We start from the raw sequence: 21,013 nt of genomic DNA on the forward strand, positions 1-21,013 counted from the left end.
AAATCACATTTTCCCACTGACTTCTAGTTCCAGAGATACTTTATATTCATTTTGGATTGATCTGTAATTGGCAGGGGCTCCCAACACTTTAGTTTTAAGTTTCTCTGCCCTGCAGGCTTTCAGTCAAGTAGTTAATGATCTGTAAAACACTCGCCTGCCTAGAGGAGTCACTACTTAAAGGAACCTGTAGGGGCATCTTTCCTGATGGGAAAAATCCTTTTGTACATTAAATAATCTCACCCTACGTGAGATGTGTGTGAGTCTCAGCTTCTTAAAGCAGGGCACACAGCCCACAGAGGCTGATTTGCTCTTGCTGCACAAGTGACAACCCTCTGCTTTCCAGTTTAGGAGGGCCTGAGGCAGTCTAGCCTTGGAGCCCATTCTCCTGAACGTACCCAGAACCCACTGCTGAAGAGAGTCTCTAGAACCTAGCCTGGAAGCAAACAGAGACCTCTTCTGGGGGTCCCTGGGAGTCCAGGGTGTCCTTCTTGGTTGGAAGGAGGTAGCAGCCTGGTGGAGAGGAGACCAGTTAGGAGGCAGGCACCACAGTCCAGGCCAGGGGCAAAGAGGGGTGAACATTACCTGGCAGCAAATACATGTTAGTTTGGTTAGAAATCCTTTGTTTGCATTGATTCAAATCTCAGGACACCCTTATCACATTGGTTCCTGTATTTATCCCTATTTTATAGGTGAGAAATCTGAAGCACAGGGAGGTTAAGTAACTTGCCCAAGATCACACAGCTAAAAAAGCGGCAAAGCTAGAATTGGGAGAAAGCCAGGAAATTTGGCTCTAGAATCTGTCCTCTTAGCCACTATGCTATTCTGCAAGAACTGTGCTAGGTGTTCTATATAACAATGCCCTAGGAGGGGTGAAGTGCTTGTCCAAGGTTGGTGAGCTTTTAAGCCCAGAGATGCCTGGTTCCCAAGTATGGTACTTCCCAATGCTCTGCACAGCCTCATTCAGTTGGGTCCAGACGTAATGAGGAATGCTGCTTAACTAGTCTTTAGTATCCTCTTACGATTTTTACCAAGGAACAAATAAACATTCAAATGTGCCAATAAACGCACACCTATTTTTGTTCAGACATGGCAAACCGGAGCATGAAATCCTATCAATATTCTTCTGTATGACCACTGAGTATGGTTTTAATGTCCTTGGCTAAAGCTTTTGTGTAAAGTCACAAAGGAAAGACAGGCGCGCTCCTTAAAGTGTCACTTAAGCACTGTTTTTAAGTAATTCAAATTATAAACATACGTCCAAGAAAACAACGGAAGTTAGCTTTCGTTAAGTTTACATTTCTCCAACTTAAATGGCCAATAGAGGAATAGTTAATCCAACCATGATGGAATACAACACAACCATGAAAAACTATGTCTGAGAAAAGCTTTGACTTGGAAAAATTCTTGTGAAGCTAAGTGAAAAGGACAGGAAAAATATTTATAGAAAGGAGATCTAATAGATACGCTCCAAACTGGTAACAGTGGTCAATTCTGGCTAGTAGGATTACATCCTTTCCTTTTCTGTATTTTTCCGAAACAGAAATTTCACCCAAAATAAAAACAAACATCATTTTAGGAGCTGACATTTTCTTGGTTTCTACTTCAGGATTCAGTACCCTTTCCCAACTTTTACAGTGTGGGGAAGGGAGTATGTTGAATCCCGTGATTGATAAGCATGAAAGCAGCCCTAAACGAAGACTACCTCCACCTAGCAGTTCTCAAGCACCCAAGTGGCTGAGCCGCTGGGAAGGGCTCCCGTGGCGGCACCACGACCACCCTGGGGCCACACCCACAAACGGCGCCTGGCAGGCTCCACCCGACCAGCTGTGGGAAGCGAGGAAGACAGCGTGAGGGCTGGCCCGAAGTGGAACAGGGTCAGCCACTTCCCTCAGAAATAAGGGAAGCTCCTTGTCTTTTTTACCAGCTCTCCTCCCCTACCCACTTATCCATGGCCATCCGTCATGACCTTTTCATGCTCCCACTTCTGACAGCTTCCAGATACAGTGAGTCAAACTTCACTGGAAGCAAACTATCACGCCAACTGTCAAAGGCAGAAAACAATGTCTGATTGCTGTCCTGTGTCAATGCCAGCATATAAATCCTTCCCTAACAAGACAGCTCAAAATAAACAAAAATGCAACTCTAATGTATGTACAACTCTCTGGGGAAACCACTTGTCCAAGGCTTTAGAGTTATCACAAGGAGACCCTCGTCTGTTTTAACTAACCAGAAGATTTCCATAAAAGGAAATTAGCATGTACATCATCTTCTGCTAATAGACTGGTACCTACTTTGGGCAGCCCCTGTGCTGGGTCCTTTTGTGTAGAGCGACTTACTGAGAGCTTACCACACTTCTAATCAGGAAGGCAGTAGTGCAGAGAGGTTAGGGATAGGGACTTCAGAGTCAGAAAGTCTTGAGTTTGAGTATCAGTTTCCTTACTTCCTAACCATGTGACTGACTTTGGGCAAGTTACTGTAAAATGGTGATGATAACGGAATTTACCTCTTGGGCTTTTGTGATGGTTAAATAAGACTTGTAAAGTGCTTGGAATGGTGCTTAATACGTTGCTGGTGACCTATACCACTACTTCTCATGACTGTTGTTAACAGGGGTTAGGCACTGGGCTAAGAGATGTGGCATAGATCCAGCAATGAGGGTCTGGAGAGGGAGCTCAGGGAGCCCCAGGAGGGATGTGAACAAGGGACCTGCCTGGCCCTCTAGTCTGGGGGCATTGTCTCTGGGACCTGCTCTACATCCCAGCTTTGGAAGCACCAGGATCCAGAACGAATGTCCAGCTGGGGAGACCAGTACCCTCACCCTATGCATCCTTGTAGTGATCTCCCATCACCAAGTGTCATTGGCCATACTTCTTCCCTGCAACCTCCAGGAGTAGTTCAATTCGACATCAGGAAGACTGTTCTCACAGCTGGAGCTGTGGAAACATTTGCACTAGGGGAACCCCCTGCCACCACCCATGCTCCTGCCCCCGACTGCCTCCAAGGTCTCTAGGTCATTAGTTTGGAGATCTTGATTTTGCCAGTGCATTCCCACTGTTGTTATCCTGGGTGAATGTACTTCTCCCCTAGTAAGCTTGAGCCTCCTCCTCTATAAAACGGCATAACAAACAGTACCAACTCCCAGGATGTCATGAAGATGGGGTGGCATAAGCATGTAAGAAACTCAGCAGAGTGCCTGGCACATAAGAGGGCTCATTCAGTTATTAGTAAGATCATTAGAGATGAAGTGCAGAAAGGTGAAATGATGTACTTACTCAGGGTGAATCAAGTCAGTAAATGGCAAAGCTGGGCTGAAGCCCAGGTCTATCTGATCAACTCTAGGGTGTGTCCTGACCATTGTCCCAGAGGCCCACGCCTGACTCTCAGGAGGCACAACCTCCCCCTAGGGCCCACTTAAAATGCCCTTCTAAGAAGCTAAAATACCAATTCAGCAAAAATTAGGGCATTTAATATTCCATGCCTCAGTGTATTTCCTGAGTTATTATTTATTTGCTCAGACATCATGAGCTGTGGTTCATTCATCAATTTCCTACAACTTTGAATCTAAGACTAGAAAAGCTCCACTGTTGTTAAATCCTGGAGTAGCTTTTTATATAATTCCACAATCCTCTTGTCTTCGGGTTACCTAGAGCCTATGAAAGCCTGGAAAAGCCCCTGGGAGTGCCACTGAACAACTCTTTGCTGGAGTGGATTGTGCTGAATCCACACAGCCAATCGATAGCATCCATAGAGCAGTCAGGGAAGTCTTTGAAACTTGTCTGAATTTACACACAGGATCAGATACAAAGGCTGTTCGGGCTTAATGAGACCTCAGAGATCACCTAGTCTGGGGCTTACATTCTCCATATGAAGAAATTGAGGCTCAGGGTGGGGATATGACTTGTCTGATGTCACGCATTAATGACAGAGCTATACCCATAATTCATATCCCCAGACTATCAGCCAGGGTTTAAACAGACCAGCTCTCCTGTCTCAATGCATTAAGTTTATATAGTGGGTATATTCACATTGTGATCAAATGCATTACAGTATGAAAAGCACTGTCTCCCTTAGGGACCCAAAATAGATGAGACTATCATATTTTGGCCACAACTAGAATGAGACCCAGTAGAGCCTTACATTCTTGAGATCAAGTGGGGTACTGGGCCCCAGAATCACTGGTTCCATTCAAGGGCTAACCATCTGAAACCTTTTGGGAACCACAGCTAAGAGCTGCCAGTTCCAATGTGTGGTCAGTTAGAGACTCAGTGACAAGTCTGAGTGTACTTGACTAGGCCATTATCCTTGGAATGAAACCCAACGGGTGGCCTGAACATGAATGAGACCATGAATGTACAGCCAAACTCAGTACAGCGCTCAGCACAAGGGTGGAGCTTACTGAATGAGACCTGGGGCCGTTTCACCCAGTAACACCTGTCCCTGGATGAGGACTAAGCCCTCTCTGTAAAGAAGGCACTTACAAAGATTGTGTATTAGGGGAGATAGTTTCCCAAACTAATATGCTCCTGGCAAATAGATACTTCAGGTGAGCTTACAGTGTCAAGTTGGGAAGCAGCATGGCATTTCCTAAGAGATTTATGATATCACTTGCAGAGTGGGGAAAGACCAGATCTTCCTCATGTTCAGGCCCTGCCCTAGTACACCGTTGGAGCTCAAGTGCGAAGGGTGAGGGCGTGGTAAAAGGAATACAAACCTTGATGGACGCTCCCTTATCCCACCCTTATTAATTTCTTTATGCTAGTGGCTCTCAACTTTTCCAATTCTCAAGGCTTTCTCAACCATCTGAGGAACCTGTCTGTCAATAGTAACCCTGGATTATTCAACAGGTGTTCTCAAAAGGGTAGATCTGGAGCAGGGAATTAGAGGAAGGTACACACTTAGGAAAAACCCTGAGTTTCTGACATTCCCTGTCAGGGGATTTTCCCTCAATCCAATCATTGCATTAAGCACTAATGTGGTTAAAAAAAAAAATTTCTGGAGGCAGTCTTGATAGTATTTGTCCTGCTATTTCATAAGCTCATTAGTATTTGTTAAGCTCTATTCCAAATTTTGGTTCAGAAAATGTTGTCACAACAATCAAGTGATATTAGAATTGCCATCCTCAAATTACTCAGTGGACCCAGGGATTTTGGAGCTAAGTGTGATGAATATCTCTCATGATCATTTTCGTGCATCTGAATGGAGGAGGGTATCTCCTTAGTATTCAGTAAGAAAATGAAAGAGAAATATGGAAGGAAAAGCCATCCACTTGCTGAGAACCTGATTTCCAGATTATGTAATTACTCGAACTATACTCCATAGGTACCCCAACTGGAAAATAACAGGGGCAAGTATTTTATTCGTAGAGCCACACAGAGCATCAGAGTTAAAAAAAAAAAAAAAAAAAAAAAAAAGTGCAGGCCACAGCCGTTTGCTTTCACTCACTTAGCTTTGTGTTAACGTGCTTCTTAAGTCTGCATATTGTACATTAAGAAATGGTACTGTAATGAAGTCTTCCTTGAGCGTTGGCTTGTAGGTATTGACTAGGGGGTTAAATAATAACTGCAATAAGACAGATAAACCAGGGAAGACAATAGACGGCAAATATGCTGCCTCTCATCATGCTCAGGCCCAGGGCAGGCATTTTTAATCAATCACAGAGTTTCTTTATGTTGCCCTCAGACACAGCTCCAGATGCTGCCTCAGCATAATGCTCTGGGCAGCCATTACAAACTTGATTGGAGTCAGTTTATGAGATGAAACCACTATGCCTTCTCTATGATATGTGCTATTGTACTTGATACCCTTGATAAATAACTACTATGATCACAAGTGTTATGATTATACATATGGATTGTTTTATGAAGAGATAGTGGAGGTAACCATGGAACCTTTCAGCAAGATTATTTTGTGACACAGTCTTTATCTGTAAATCCTACCCAGAATCTGTATATCTTCTACGGAATGATGTTAGGTTATATATGCAATTATGACACAGATGGAGTTCACGGGATATTACAGATTCAGTAACCTAAACCTTTGGTGCCATGGGGAAGGTCTAGCCTGACAAATGATAAGGTGAAGGAATCAAGTTAGCACAGTGGCACAACTATCAAAGCACTTCTCAGCCTGAGACCCTTTATCAGGGAAATCAGGCTGACCTGCCCACTCAGTAAAAACAAGCCTTGGACAAAGAGATAAGGGTTTCGCAAGGAAGTCCTTTGGAGACCGAGAGGCTGTATTTCCCAAGCCACATAATTAAGGGGAGATTCTGAGCTAGCAGGTCTGGGATGAGGTCAGGGACTTGGTGATTCTGATACGCAGTCAGGGTTGCAATCACTGCTCTAACATACTGTGTAAATAAGAGGAATACAATGGTGGTATCTTGGTCCTCTCCGCTTTGTTTCTTATATGGGTTTCCGGCAGCCCCTTGGCTAGTGCATCATAATTCAGCTTCTGCCAGGCAGCCAACAAATACTTACTGATAGTATACTATGGCATTCCTAATTAGTGGCTGGCATTCACCATCTGACCCTTTTAGTTTGATTTTCTCCATACCCACTTTAAGCTGTCAGCCTTGGCATGTTTGGGCAGCACACATGTCCTAGTGTCTGATCCTATGGTCAGGCACACGGGATCAGATACACGGGAGATCACGTTAATGGAAATGACCTCAACTTGATATAAGCTCAAGAAAAGTGTACACTTAAGGGCACCAGTACTTTCAGGCCCAACACAGAGAGGAAGCAGACAAGATGAAATATTCCCAGAATGTTTTTGAGAAATCACGGAATGGTTAGGCATGATGGTTTTGTGTGGTAAACTTTCCAGGCTGACAGAGCGGGGATGGTGAACAGACTTCACCTTAGGAACCAACTTCAACTGACTGCTAGGAATTGCTTAGAGGGCTGTGTTAGAAAGGGTTCTGAGGTCGGGTCTGGGCCCAGAGGGAAGAAGTACAGGGACTGACAAATGAGGTGAACGGAGGATGGAAGAGCAGCACACGTGCTACACTGACGTGACCTCCAGATGCAAGGGCAGGGACAAGAGTGAGGATGTGCAGAATTTTTGGAACTGGCCAACACCAAGTAATCACTTCCTTTGTGAAGGCAAGTTATTAATGACTGAGGCATCCACGGCTTGATGGATTGGGTCTGTTGTATGGGACTGGGCTTCAGTCCCAGTTCTGTTACTGGGACTGGAACTGGGACTGGATATCCCACTGTATATCCTGATGGCTGGGAGGGAGGGAAAGAAAGTTCGTGCTTATTAAAATAGTAATAGCTGTGTGCCAGTAAACACTAAATTCTCTGTATACATCACATTACTTCATTTATTTCTCCAAGCCTTGTTTTTTTTTGAGTCCTGAAATGGGAGTAGTATCATCAATGTTCTGTGTGGATTAAATAAGGTGATGGGGTGAAAGTTCACCGTATACTGCAAATTGTCCTAGAATTCTAGAGCATGAGTGCAATGACCATTTGCATTCAGGGCATAATACAGTAGTTAGGTGCAGGACTCAGCCTTAGGCAGTCTTGGGTTCTGATCCCAGCTTCATTACTTAACAAGTAATTGTTCCCTATATCCTAGTTTCCTCATATAAAAAATGGAGATAGTATCAGTACTATCCAATAATAGTGATATGATTACAGGAGACAAGAATAGAAGAGTGATCAGCAAAGTGCCTGGCACATAGCAACGAGCACTTGATAAATAACCACTTTCAAAAACTGTAATTCTTCATGTTAATATTATTTAAAAAGATCAGGTCTTTGCCATAAGTTTCACTAATGGACTCCAATGAAGTTTTTCAATCACAGAAAAGTCTGGTGGAAAATCAGTCTAAGTTTGGGTCTTGCAGATCCGAGTTTGAGTCCCTCCCCGCCTGACTTTCTCAGAAGCAGATGGCAGATGGGTCAAATGGGAGCATGGGCCACGTCTACCCTGAGAAGCAGCTGTGAGGGCCCCGAGGAGCTGGGGAATGCTGCTCGCTGCCGCCGCCGTGTGCTCCTACATACCACGGACTCAGAGCGGATGGGCAGTTTTCTGTGGAATCAGCAGGGCTGCTGGGGAAATGCCGCACACAGACACTTACCACTCAGAAGAACCTGCCACAGGGGGCAAGTGAAATCTCTGCTCTGACTGACACAGGATGGATGAGTGGAGGAGACCATCCATCAGTGTCAGGAAAGATCTGAAGCACCTGGCTAGTCAGTTGAAATAAAATAAATTATTTACTGATCTCAGAATCCAGCTGCTCACTCAAATGCTCGTAAAAGGTGCGTTGTTTGCTGCCCTGTACTTTACAGTAGATTCAGTTTTGGAAAGAAAGAATTCCTGGATCACTCTGCAGGTTTTTGTTGCTGTTACTGTTAAAATGAAAGGGTGTTACCTGCTTTGCAAGGAGGGAGAGGGGTTCTAAAGTCACATACGGAACTCATCTACACGGCAACAGGAAATGAGCTTTATTTCCTGCATGGTATGGTACTCATGGGCACAGTTTCTGTGACTGTCACAAAATTCCTTAGGACTAATTAATGAAATTTCTGTTTATCATGCTAAAGATTGAGCTTCGATTCACAATTGAAACACGTATTCTGGCAGCACCTGACTGTTTAGAAGCTCCTTGGAGCTATGTCTCTCCACCAGAGGGTGCCATGTGTACCATGGAAACATCCAGAGGTGACTGAGACCTGGCTTCTAGACACACTTCTGAGAACTACTGCCCTAGGGAGAGATACCTGCATCGCTGTCATCATCCATTTCTACCTGACAAGTCTCCTCCACTGTAGCTACAAGTGAGACTTGGCCAACAGCGCCACTACCTCATCTGACTGACGTGGTTAATTTCAAGATGGTAGACAGGACAGAAAGCCATAGGCAAAACAGGGAAGAGTGACAATACTAGCAACACTAAGAGAAGCCAGCCTCTGTTCAGAATAGAGCTTCTATGGGCCACTTTTTTTTCTATCTTGAAAGGTAAATGTTACAATTCCCATTCTATAGATGACAAAAACTAAGACTGAAAAGAGAAGGGACTTGTCCAAGGTGACACTGCATTAAGTGCTAATGCGGGATTTAAACCCAGTCCTGACTACAGACTAGGGCTCTTCCCACAGATCCTTTTGTGGGCCTCCTCCTTTAAGTGAATATACACGTCAGAATCTGATGAATTAAAATTTGGCTTTTTTGCCTTTGGAAAAATGTGTGGGAAAGAAGCCCACGATCTTGGTTATCTTTCCAAAGCATTGCTTTTTTACCTCGGGAATCCGTGGACTTACTGACGATGCTCACCTGGGAAAATCCCCGCCTTGTACCCTGGCTGCAGCCAGGCTACTTACTGGGTTCTTAAAACTAGACTCACTCCTTTGTTACTGGGAAGGTACTGCCGCAAACACAAACTAGACGTCTGAGTAGAATTCTTATTTTAGTGAACTTTTATTAGAAATATACAATAGAAAGTGCATGAGTCCTAAGAGTATCTATAACTTGATTTTTCCACAAAGTCTACACACTCACGTAATCAAATCAGTGCCCAGATCAAGAGACGAAACCTACCAGCGTCCTCAGACTCCCCTGCAATCACTACAGCCTCCTCTCCCCCTAGAAAACCACCATCATTACTTCCACACAATAGATCATTGTGTAATTCTGGAAGGCAGTTACGTTTACCACTATAGCACCAACACTATTTTTGTGTATTTTTGAATGTTATACAATAGAATAATATAGTATGGATCTTTTCCCCTTTTTTTGAATCTGGCTTCTTTTTGAACATCCTCATTATTTTTATTTGTATGAGAAGAACCAGGAAAAGCAGCCCCAGGAAGAAAGACACCAGGGATTTCTATGTTTTAAGAATCAACATTATAAATAAGCATTTTTTTAAAACCATTTTAGATATTTAGCATTTTGTTTGTTTTTGTGAGGAGGCTGAAACAGGTCCAGAAAGGAGAAAAAAGGTGGGTTCTATGGTTTGGTTCAAAGTTCCTGGGTGCTAATTCATCAGGTCAGTCTGTTAGAATCACCATCATCCTAGCAGCTGGTGTTTACTGAGGCCTTGCTACGTGCCAGGTGCCTTCCTCGGTGTTCTGCATGTGTGAGGACATTTCATTCCCTTACGTACCACATCTATGAGACAGGGACTATTGTCTTCACTTTACCAATGAGGAAACTTGAGGCTCTGAACCAGTGGTGATGCAGCTAATAAATGAGCCAGGGTTTGAACCCTGGCTTCTAGCTCCAGAGTCTGTCCTCTGCGTGTTCCACTAACAGCTCTCATTTACAGGAAGTTTGCCACCCGCCAGGCCCCGTGCTAAGTGCTTCACATGGCCTATCTGACTTGCCCCCCGAGGCAATCTGAAGAATTTGGTGCTACTGATACTCCCACGCAGACAGAACGGAATCGAGGCTCGGCAAGATGAAGACACTTGCCTAATGCAGCTGACTTCCGGCAGAGCCACGACTCAGAGCTGCTGTGAGTCTGATGTCCCTCTCTGACTTACTCAGCTGTCCTGTCAGTGTGCTTCAAGCTCCAGTCAGTCAGGTTGGGGAGGAATATTTGAAGAGATTTTTTTTTTTTTAATTCGAAGATTTTTGAGGCTTATTACAAATTAGCCAAACTAACACCAAAACTGCAAAAGACTTTATTATGAGACACATACAGAGCATTTGTGAGAAACCTATAATTAGTGGGCCTCAGAGTTGGCATGCAAACTTCCTCCCTTCACACACAAGCAGACGAGGCCTGGGAAGGGGCGGTGTGGCCGAGGCAGGTGGCAGAGCCAGGGTACAGGTCAGCTCCCTAAGCCTGGCATCCGTAACTGCTCCCCGCTCCTCCCAGTGTCCTTTCTTAGGGACCAGATGCACTTGAGTTGGCCAGACCAGTGTCCTGCTCCTGACACCACCTACCTGCTGTGTGAGCTTGGGCATGAGACGTCACCTCTCTGGCACCTCATTTACCTTCTTTGCTGGGTGGGGAAGGTACAAATACCTACCTTTTATGTAGTTCAGAAATGTACGTAAAGCACTTAGCGCAGGGCCTACTACACAGCAGGTCCCTGTAAATGACAGCTGGGCTGCTGATGTAATATTGACTACGATGACACTTTTTCTACTCCTGTTATGTGTAAGTCAAAACAGAAATTTAGCACTTAATTGGAACAAATTAATCCCAAATATTAATTGAAAGTTAATTCTGGATTATTTGGTGAGGATCCAAATATAACTTCCGAGATCACTAAAAAGCTTCCTGAATAAAGGCATGAATGAATAAGCAATGAATTCACCTGAGCAAAAAAAGGCAAGTGGCAAAGCTACAGAGCAGTTCTAAGGATAGCATGTAAGAGAATTACAGAATGGTAAGAATTATGGAACCTCACAGAAGTCAATCAGTTTGAAAAGAGTCTCAAGTTAGTTCTATTTCTAATCTTCTGCTTCATAAAAAAGAAGACAAGACAGAGCACTCAGGTGGGGACAAGGAGGTACTTTATATTTCACTGTTTAAACATTTTCTCTGAAAACAAATTACCGTTAGTCATTCAGGTCACATAAAAGTTGGATGTTGTTTCATTCCCTGTTCCCACGCTGACCACTGATACAAAGGGTCCGGTCCATCATTAGTTCATGCACTTACCTAACTGGACATCAGTTGTGAATCGTAGTCTGTGGATCATGCTGACTTTGAATGACTTGTAGTGGTGGCTGCTAAGCATATCCTGTACTGTAGCTATGTCAATCTGTGAATCCTCCTCAAAAACTCCGTCTGCCCTTGAACCTGGGGAGGAAAAAGCAGTTTAACACATAAAGATACATGAGGCTTGGCAAATGGTGTCTGCTTAAAATGCTTTGGGATAAATTAAAATAATATGGGCTATTTAATTTGGAGAAGAAAAGGCTGAGCGATGACTTAATAATGCCATTCCAGTAAACAGAGAATGGTAGCATATTCATCATTCAACAATTAATTCCACAAACACTGCCTATTCTATGGCAGGCCCTTGGCTGGGCAGCAGGGATACGCAAGGACAGAAAAACTGCTGCTTGCCAGAAGCTCTCCATCTCCACGAGAGTAAGTTAAAACCACAAAAGCATGGGTGGTCGCACTTCTTGTTTCTTCTCCTAATAATACTTTTTCTGATCATAAAAGTAATCCATGCTCTTGAAGAATTCTCATGCTTTCCAAGATTCTCAAACTGTCTGTTCATCAGCTTCCTGTCTTGTGCCCCAGTCTCCACTGGTGTGGGCACGAGCCTGCTCCCGCTTGGACGGCTGTTAACAGTCTCCTCACTGGCCTTCTGGCCACCAGGCACTCTCTGCAATCCGGCCACCACAGGACTTTCTGATTCATATGGCTTTCTAAAGCTTTGATCATTTATTCACTCATTCAATGTTTAGTGAGAGCTTTGTGCACGCTCAGTACTCTGATATGTGATACTGGGGACAAATAAGAAGGCTTGTGCTCAAAAATCTTCCCTGACTTCCCATGGCCTCCTGAATGAGGCACTGTTTTCAGCCAAGCAATCAAGGCTGTCTATAATCTGGCTGAAACATAATTTTTCAATTTTACTTGTCATTTCTCATCCATACCTTTTGCAGTTCCTCCCAAACTCCTCAGACTGCACACAAGTCCAGGTTTTTCTACTTCTGGGCCCTTGCCTAGAACACCCCACCCAACCTTACCCTGGACTTGTCAAAACTCTACCCAGGGCAGCTCAAACTCCACTTCCTGAATTCCATAGCAGTTGGTTTATACTGGACCCTGGAGTCAGAAAATTCAATTCAATTTTTAGCTCTGCCTCTAACTTGCTATATGATCTTGGGCAAGTGACTTTATCTCTCTGAACCCCAGTGTTTACCATGCACAGAATGCCAAATATATTTAAAGAATCGAACACAAAATACACTTAATAAATAGCAGTCATGATTATTTTTATTCTACTGTCATAAAGGACCACATTCAACCTTGCACTAAAATTGTTGAGTGGTTGGTCTGGCCTAATTTGGAAGCTTTTTGACAATCAGTAAAGTTTCTCATTCATCTCTGTATCTTCTGCAAGCAGTACAGGCAGCTGGTATGCTCTTGTTAAATTTTGCTAAAGAAAGAAAATAAATTAAAATAAAATAAAAAATAAAATAAAATAACATAAAGAACCAGTGTGTATGAATGCTAAGCACTTTACACATGCACCTAAGCCTCGTGACAACCCGGTGGGTACTGATTTTCTGTATTATACAGACGAGGAATCTGAGGCTTTGGGAAGTAGAGTCATGTGCCCAGGGCCACACTAAGCAAAGCTAAATTATCTCCCATCCCCCAGAGTTTAAAATGTGGTCTTCTGAAGGTGCAGTTGCTGGTGCCATTCACCAGTGGGACGGGAGCACCTGCGCAGCAGAGGCCGACCAGAGCAGGTGCCCTAAGTCTTGTTGTGTGGAACACCCAGAGATGGCCCACAGGGAAACCCAGACAGAACTCCTTGGGACAGAGTTGGAGGAATGGAAAACTCGAGATTTGGGTATAAAATGGGAAAATTCTGTGACATAACTGGCAGCCTGACAATTACATGCTTTTCCTTCCCACAGTTATTGCTTACAAGGTAAGCTTTTAAGTCAAAGTTGGTTTCTGATGCCTTTACACTGGACTCATTTATTAGGAATTGTGCATTTGATTTCCAAACCCTACAATTATTCCCAGCTAAAATTACTCCAGCCCCTATAATAATGCTCTCCCCACAGTGAAGACGCAGCCTCACCCTTAATGGGCCATTCACTGAATGTCCGTGATATGGTCCCATCTTTGAGCATCTGCGCATATTGTCTTCTTTGCCCAGGTCACCCTTCTCCCCACTTCATTCTCTCCTGACCTATTCCCCCAGGTCTCCTCCCTATTCTTCCTGAAGAGCTTAGCTCAAGTGACACTCCAGGGAAAGCTTCCCTGATCCTGGGCCCCCAAGTCTAGTACAGCTCTTTTCGACACTGCACCCAGCATTTTCCTGCAGAATGCTGTCACAGCTAGTCATTATCTGTCTCTGCCCCAAGAGGGCAAGCAGAGTGACTGCTTTACTCACCTTTATAGCCTAGATCCTGTTAGTGCCCAGGATAAAGCAAGTGCTCAATAAAAATTTACTGAATGAATACAGCTGCCATGTCCACAAGAAGGTGAAGATCAGAGAGGCTGAATGACTTAACCAACATCACCTCACTAGGATCAGAAGAGTTGCACTCAACATCTATAAGGGCCATTAGGTAACCTTGCTAGCTTTCTTTGGGACACCTGTAATTTTGGACAGAGGTGCCATCATTGCAAGTACTACTGTCTTCTGGGTAATGTCCATCTCTTAAACCAAGATGCTGGCTAGAATTTACAGAATTTCAAATAATCGTTCATTTTCCCCAATACACACTCCACTGAAACAGAACTGCGGAGATATGTTTATTTCTATTTTTAGAACCTTTTAAATACGAGAGTTGTGGAGAATTTTGGTGAAATATTTAAATCCTTTCATGTTTTAAAAATCAGTTAAAGCCATCTTATCTGAGAAAATGCCATTATTAGATACAACTTAGCTCAAGAACTTCTGTTTTCTTTACTAATTAGTATTTTCTAAATATTGCAGGTATTTGATTTGGAAAGGGGTAACAGCTCATTATGCTAAAATGCCAATGACTAAAAAAAAAAAACAAAACCCCACACTTAAGAGTTTTACATTTTATGATGTTGGATTAAAACCAATTTAAAAATTACTATAACGTGACATATAATTTTTTACTGAGCAATTTCAATGCCAGCTGCTAATAAAGCATCTTAGCTGTAAATGATAATTCAGATGCTTTTAGATAAAGTGGTGCATAAATATGGCTGGAAATTGATTTAGCTTCTTACAGAAGCTACTGAAGAATGACATATTTTGTTTAATACACCAGCTAATGTAGTCCTAAAAGCTCAAACAAGTGCCAGTTTTCACTCCTAAATTTGCTGTGGGAGATTAATGAAAACTTTATATTTTGCTGAAATGTTAATAATGGGCAGATGAGATGATAGGATTTTAGTAGAGGTCTTAAAGCTATGGAATAACCAGCAAGGCTTGTCAATTTCCTTATATTAATTTTGTTCAAGACTTACATAGCTGGAGCTGGCTCAACACACTAATGCTTCTTGCATTGACCTTCTACTCTCCAACAGTGTAAATTCATATCCCATTTGAGGATTTAAGCCCCCCTGATACTTGGGTAAATTCTGAGCCTTGCCCCAGATGACAAGGGGCGTGTTTGCTTTTGTGATTAAAAGGGCAACAGCACCTGGGAGAGTAGGAAAGGAAGGAAGATCTCTGTGCTCGCCTCTAGTACATGCTGCCCACCCCCAAGCAGGTCATCTGATGAACTGGTCTCAGAGTTACACAGCCATTTTTCCAAGTAGGCTTAGGAGTGCCATTGCTTGGAGGGGGCATGTGTGCGTGTATAGATCAGTCACCCATATAACCTGCAACGACTCTCCCCATACCAGCAGGATGCTAGACTATGAAGGCACACTGGTGAGGATAAGGCAGGGTTCCTGATCTTTAGGAGCTTACAGACTTCCTATTAGGAACACAAAGAAAATAGTACAAGGCAGAGATAAGTACCCAATAAACGGTGCATGCAACAGATACTTTATATCGAAGCAGAGCATTATACCAAAAGCATGTTTTTGGAGGAGAAAAGTTCAAACACTTCGCATGTATACCTTTACTGTTTGTATCCCTCCAGAAAGGAATGAACCCAACCATACATCGGCACTATACCATTTGCATGTTAAAATTATTACAAAAAGCAACTTCACATTTAAAAACCCACTTCTGTTCAAGAGAAGACATTTTTATCTACTCAAAGTCAAAAAAAAAAAAAAAAAGAGAGAGAACCAGAATGTCTTAGAAATAAACATATTAAAAAAACCACTCCCAAAGTGTTAATTTAATTGAAACATAACCCTTTGGTATTTTGTTAAATGAGCAATTAAAAAGGTCACAAGCAATTAAATGAAACAAAAGCCACACTGTGTTCATCTACATTAATGCTGAACTGGGTCTCCTCCTGAATGACAAGATAAATTGTAATGGTGCCTTCAAAGACTTCACAATGTATTTTGTCAAAGTCGGGAGTGTTAATGTCTCTATGTGCCATGGATTACCATAATGTATCGTGTCAAAACGCTCGAGCTGCAATAACTCAAAGATGTATTGTGATAGATCAAATTTTGGGGTGGGACCTAAAAGTGACTTGAGCACCAGTGTGCTCAGATGGTCTGACACCAGGCTCTGGAAGAATGACAGAGAGCCCATTTGCAATTTGTAAAGGTTTGTGGGACAAAATCTAAGAGGGGAAGGAGCCTAGCTATCTAGAGGAAAGAGGTAGAAAGGAGGAAACAGGAACGGCACCTATCTTAATGGCAAAACCAGGCCGGAGCAAGAGCGGGTAGAGGGAAGGAGTAGGCAGGCAACATCTAGGGTCTGCAGGAAAGGAAGGAAAGGAAAGAAAGAGGAGGTGCTGAGGGCGCCAAGGGCTGGGAAGTGGCCTTGGGACTTAGTAACATTGGAAAGAACCTGAACATAGAGTTCAGAGACGTAGGTTCAAATTGTAACTCTGACATCAAGGGTTAAGAGTGGGTCAAAACCTTGCCCAAGATTCCATTTTTGGGAAGAGGCAGAGCTGGGACAAATCTGTTGAACTCGAGTCCACCTTCCTCCCGCTGTGCTTCTCCTTCCCCTCCCGCCTCACCACCTTCCTACAGGCAGCAACAAGGAGACAGCCTGGGTAGGTGGTAACTGTAAACTCTGAATCAGTGGTTCTCAAAGTACAGTCCAGGACCCACTGGAGGGGTGATCCCCAAGAACCATTCTGGGGGTCCATAATCTCAATAATATTTTCACAATATTAACAGTAAGACATCATTCGCCCTTTTCATGCCTATTATCTTACAAAGTAAAAACAAGTGTGTAAGTTCACTGATATGGTTCTGATTCCACATTGCAACAAATCTTTAAAAATCAATCACTTGAGGGGCGCCTGGGTGGCTCAGTCATTAAGCGTCTGCCTGCGGCTTAGGTCGTGATCCCAGGGTCCTGGGATGGAGCCCCACATCGGGCTCCCTGCTCAGCGGGAAGCCTGCTTCTCCCTCTCCCACTCCCCCTGCTTGTGTTCCTGCTCTCGCTGTGTCTCTCTCTGTCAAATAAATAAATAAAAGCTTTAAAAATAAATAAATAAATAAATAAATAAATAAATAATTTTTTAAAAAAAGAATCACCTGAGTTTCGGTATATTAATGAAAATTAATATCCACTATTCTCTGAAAAGGCTATTGAAATACTCCTACCTTTTCCAACCACATATCTATGTTAGGCCAAATTTTCTTCATATACTACAACTGAAACAATATACTATAGCAGACTGAATGCAATAGATATGAAAATCAAGATGCTTTCTATAAAGCCAGACATTGTAGAAATTTGCAAAAGCATATATAAAACACTGCCCACTGGTTCAGGTGATTAGTCAATAATTTATCTTCCTGATGGAACAAAAATAAACGCTCTTCAGAGAAAGAAAATGGAAAACAAAACAAAAGAAAATACAGGTATTTTTCATAAAAATTTGTTAACATGTAATGGATTTATTATTACTCTTTAATGAATTCATAAATATTTAAAATTTTCTATTTTTATTCCTAATAAGTTGATATAACCCAATAAACAATAGCTCTTTGGGGTCCTCAATAATTTTAAAGAGTGTAAAGAGGTCTAAGACAAGAAGCTTGAGAGCCACTGCCTTTATTGGTTCTTATGCCGTGGCTGGATGTCCATTTGGACAATCATGATGAGATGTAAAAGTGCAGTTACAGCTGCGTATGGCTACATGCCTGACGACAAACACACACAGAAATCTTGGATATACGTTACAAGAGTAACAGGCTTGCCGTCAGGTGACCGGATCAAGGCTAATTATAACTAATACTGTTTTACGTTTAAAAAGTGTTTTTGTATATGTGATTTCACTGAAACTGAGGGAGACACTTAGAGGTACATATGGGACCTCCTTTCAGACAAATGGGTGCTAATCATTAAATCAAAGCTCAGATGAACTCACTGTATGCTACCAGCAGATGCCTTTGTTCATAGATACAAACTACACAGGACTTCAAACTTCATTTTATGGTTCAGTAAGTCTTAGACCAAGTCAAAAAGCTTGAATCTAGTTCTAAGTTAAAGCAACTTCAATCTCCCTTCTCCGAAAAGATCTATGCTAACTCTAGAACTCAACCAGAAGACAATGGCCTTTGTTACATCCTCCCCTTTAAATGCTCTATAGCTCGATGATGAGGTTGACTGATCCTAGCAGGTTCACAAATAGTCACCCAGCACCCACCACAGCTGTGGGACTGTGCGAGTGCTTCAAGAACACAGGAGGATGGCAGGATTCCCAGATGATGGAAAGGGGACAGGCAGTCCACAGAGGGAGTAGTATGGGAAAAACATGAAATCCATAAAGTATGAGCACATATATAGGCAACAGCAAGTGTTTGCATTGGGTTGGAGCTAAGAGTGTGTGAAGGGGAATAGTGGAAAATAAAATGGTCCAGAGGTGGAGGGGGATAAATTCTTCAAAGGCAGAGACAGTATCCAGTATCCATGCCAGGGCCTGGCACAGAGTAAAATACTGCTGTACAAATAACCAACTAAGTGAAGAGGAAATAGGGGCACTTACGTGGCTTAGCTGGTTAAGGGTTGACTCCTGATTTCAGCTCAGGTCATGATCTCAGGTCCTGGGATCGAGACCCACATCAGGCTCCGTTCTGAGCAGGGAGTCTGCCTGAGGATTCTCTCTCCTTCTCCCTCTGTCCTCCCCACCCCACCATGGGCACGCTCCCCCTCCCCTATGTCTCAAAAAATAAATAAATAAATGAAGAGGAAATAAACCATCTTCTGCCCTACTCTTTTTTTCTCCCCCAACATGGGGCTTGAACTCACAACCCCGAGATCAAGAGTCACATGCTCCATCGACTGAGCCAGCCAGGCACCCCTGCCCTGCTCTATCTTGACACCTTATTGCTATTCCCCACATAGAACAATCCCTGCTTCAGCTAAACTGGACTTTGCTCAGGTTATACCATTTAGCCAGGATGTCCTTCCCACTCTTTAAAATGTATACACTTCAAGGTCTAGTCTAGAATCTTCCCTGATCCCTCTCCTGAAACCCTGTAGTTCTGAAGGCTCTAATGATAAGTGTGATAAACATCTGTTCTCCCCTTCTAGACAATGAGCTCCTTTGAGGGCAGGAACATTCTATCCTACAGAGCACATAGCAGATATTCAATAAATGCTGTTGGTGGCATGATTGAAGTTTGATGCAACACAGGTTAACCATAACAGTACCCAAGTTCATACATCATCCCTCTATTTACCTTGGTAAATAGAACCTAATACACCATTCCTAGTTTTCCATTTGGACAACCCGCCAGACTGTGATCCTGCTTCAACAACAACTACAAGAGCAGCTAACATTTACTGAGTGTTTACCATATGCCAGACACCATGCTCGGCACTTTAGATATGCTATCTCATTTAATTTTCCCAATGCCCTTTTGTTGCATATTATTATCCCCTTTTTATAGGGGAGAAAAATGAGGCTTAGAATGTCATCCTGCTAGAACAGCCGTACAAGTAGCAAAGGCTGGAGCTAGGAACTGAACCCACGTCTCTCTAATTCCAAAAATGTGCCCTTAATCACCACATAACCCTTTGGGTAAAAATGTTCCTTAGATGGGCTTGAGTGTCCAAATCCATGGTCCATAACAGTATCTAAGGAGAACACAATCATGCCTGGCCTTGCCAGAACAAAGAATCAGGGATAAAACCTAACTCTCTTCATTCTTTCTGTAAGACCCAAAGCTGGCTGCATAAGTGAGTCAAGGAGAAAAACTCTCCCTTTGCTTTCTACATCCATCACATCTTTTTTTTCCAAAGGCCTTTTAAGTCCCTAAAGCCTCATAAGCCCCAAACTTCTCTTCTATTAAACACTTCCCTTTGGCTACTAGTCATTTTTGCTGGTCTCTAAAAACTAATCAATAGGTGATATACTATAACACACACATGTGCGCATGCATGCCCTCTGCAGTAATCTCGCCAAAGCCGTCAGGATCACACAGTAGGATATGCCCTTCACTGAATGTTCCATGCTACAACCAGGGTAGGGATCCTTGCTGTCAGGGCCTAAGTGATTAAACTCTTGGAGTCAGAGCCTTTCCACAGGGAGAATTCAGACCCTCAATAAATCAGGGTAATCTTGTTTTATGAGGTGATCAGAAAGAAACAGTTTCCGGTTTGTAGAATTTCTAAAAAGAGCAGAACACGGAACCAGGGCCTTTAGGCTCTGCTTTCTAGATGCTGCGCATCCCTCAGTCTTAACTTCCAGCACTCTCACCCTTGCTCATTTCACTCCACTTCATTCATTCATTCTCAAACAGGTCAAGCTCCTTCTCAAGGCCTTCAGATGAGCAGTCCCTTGGACTGGAACATTCTTCCCTTACTAACTGACTTAATTCCTTTCTCTTCTTCCTCAAGAAAGCTTTCTCCTCCTCTCACCAGCTCCAGTCACCTGCTAGATACTCTTTTATACCCTTTGTAGCACCTATCACAGCTTGGGCTCCACGGTATGGGGCTCCTCTCTACCCTCTAAGCACAGTGACTGGCCTAGAGCGGGACAACATCAATGTTAGGGGATGAATAAACCCATGTGTGCCAAGAATGAAACCAACCACCTTTCAGAGGATAAAGCATGACCATCCAAGGGTCTGGACCATTGGTTCATTATAGGTTTGCTCAGAAGTTAGGTTGATGACAGAATTCCCATCATTTTCTCTTCCTCCACTGTATCTTTGTTACTGTTGAAAACACAGTAAAAGGAGCCTGGGCATTTTTGACAATTTACATGACAAAATACCTAAGAACTGTAATACATGATCAACACTGAGGCATCTCTCTCTCTC

The 21,013-nt window shown here is 43.0% G+C and overlaps 1 protein-coding gene across 6 annotated transcripts in view; it reads right to left on the reverse strand.

Annotated features, from left to right (window-relative positions):
- MAPKAP1 (MAPK associated protein 1) overlaps nucleotides 1-21,013 on the reverse strand; it is a 236,231-nt gene that overhangs the window by 32,222 nt on the left and 182,996 nt on the right. For all 6 annotated transcript variants that reach the window (XM_032418388.1, XM_032418389.1, XM_032418387.1 and 3 more), the window contains one exon: nucleotides 11,633-11,773. In XM_032418388.1, coding sequence (XP_032274279.1) covers nucleotides 11,633-11,773 — 141 coding nt within the window. The remainder of the gene's footprint in view (nucleotides 1-11,632; nucleotides 11,774-21,013) is intronic.

This window comes from Phoca vitulina, unplaced genomic scaffold (assembly GCF_004348235.1).
Source record: "Phoca vitulina isolate PV1807 unplaced genomic scaffold, GSC_HSeal_1.0 scaffold21, whole genome shotgun sequence".
Lineage (NCBI taxonomy): Eukaryota > Metazoa > Chordata > Mammalia > Carnivora > Phocidae > Phoca > Phoca vitulina.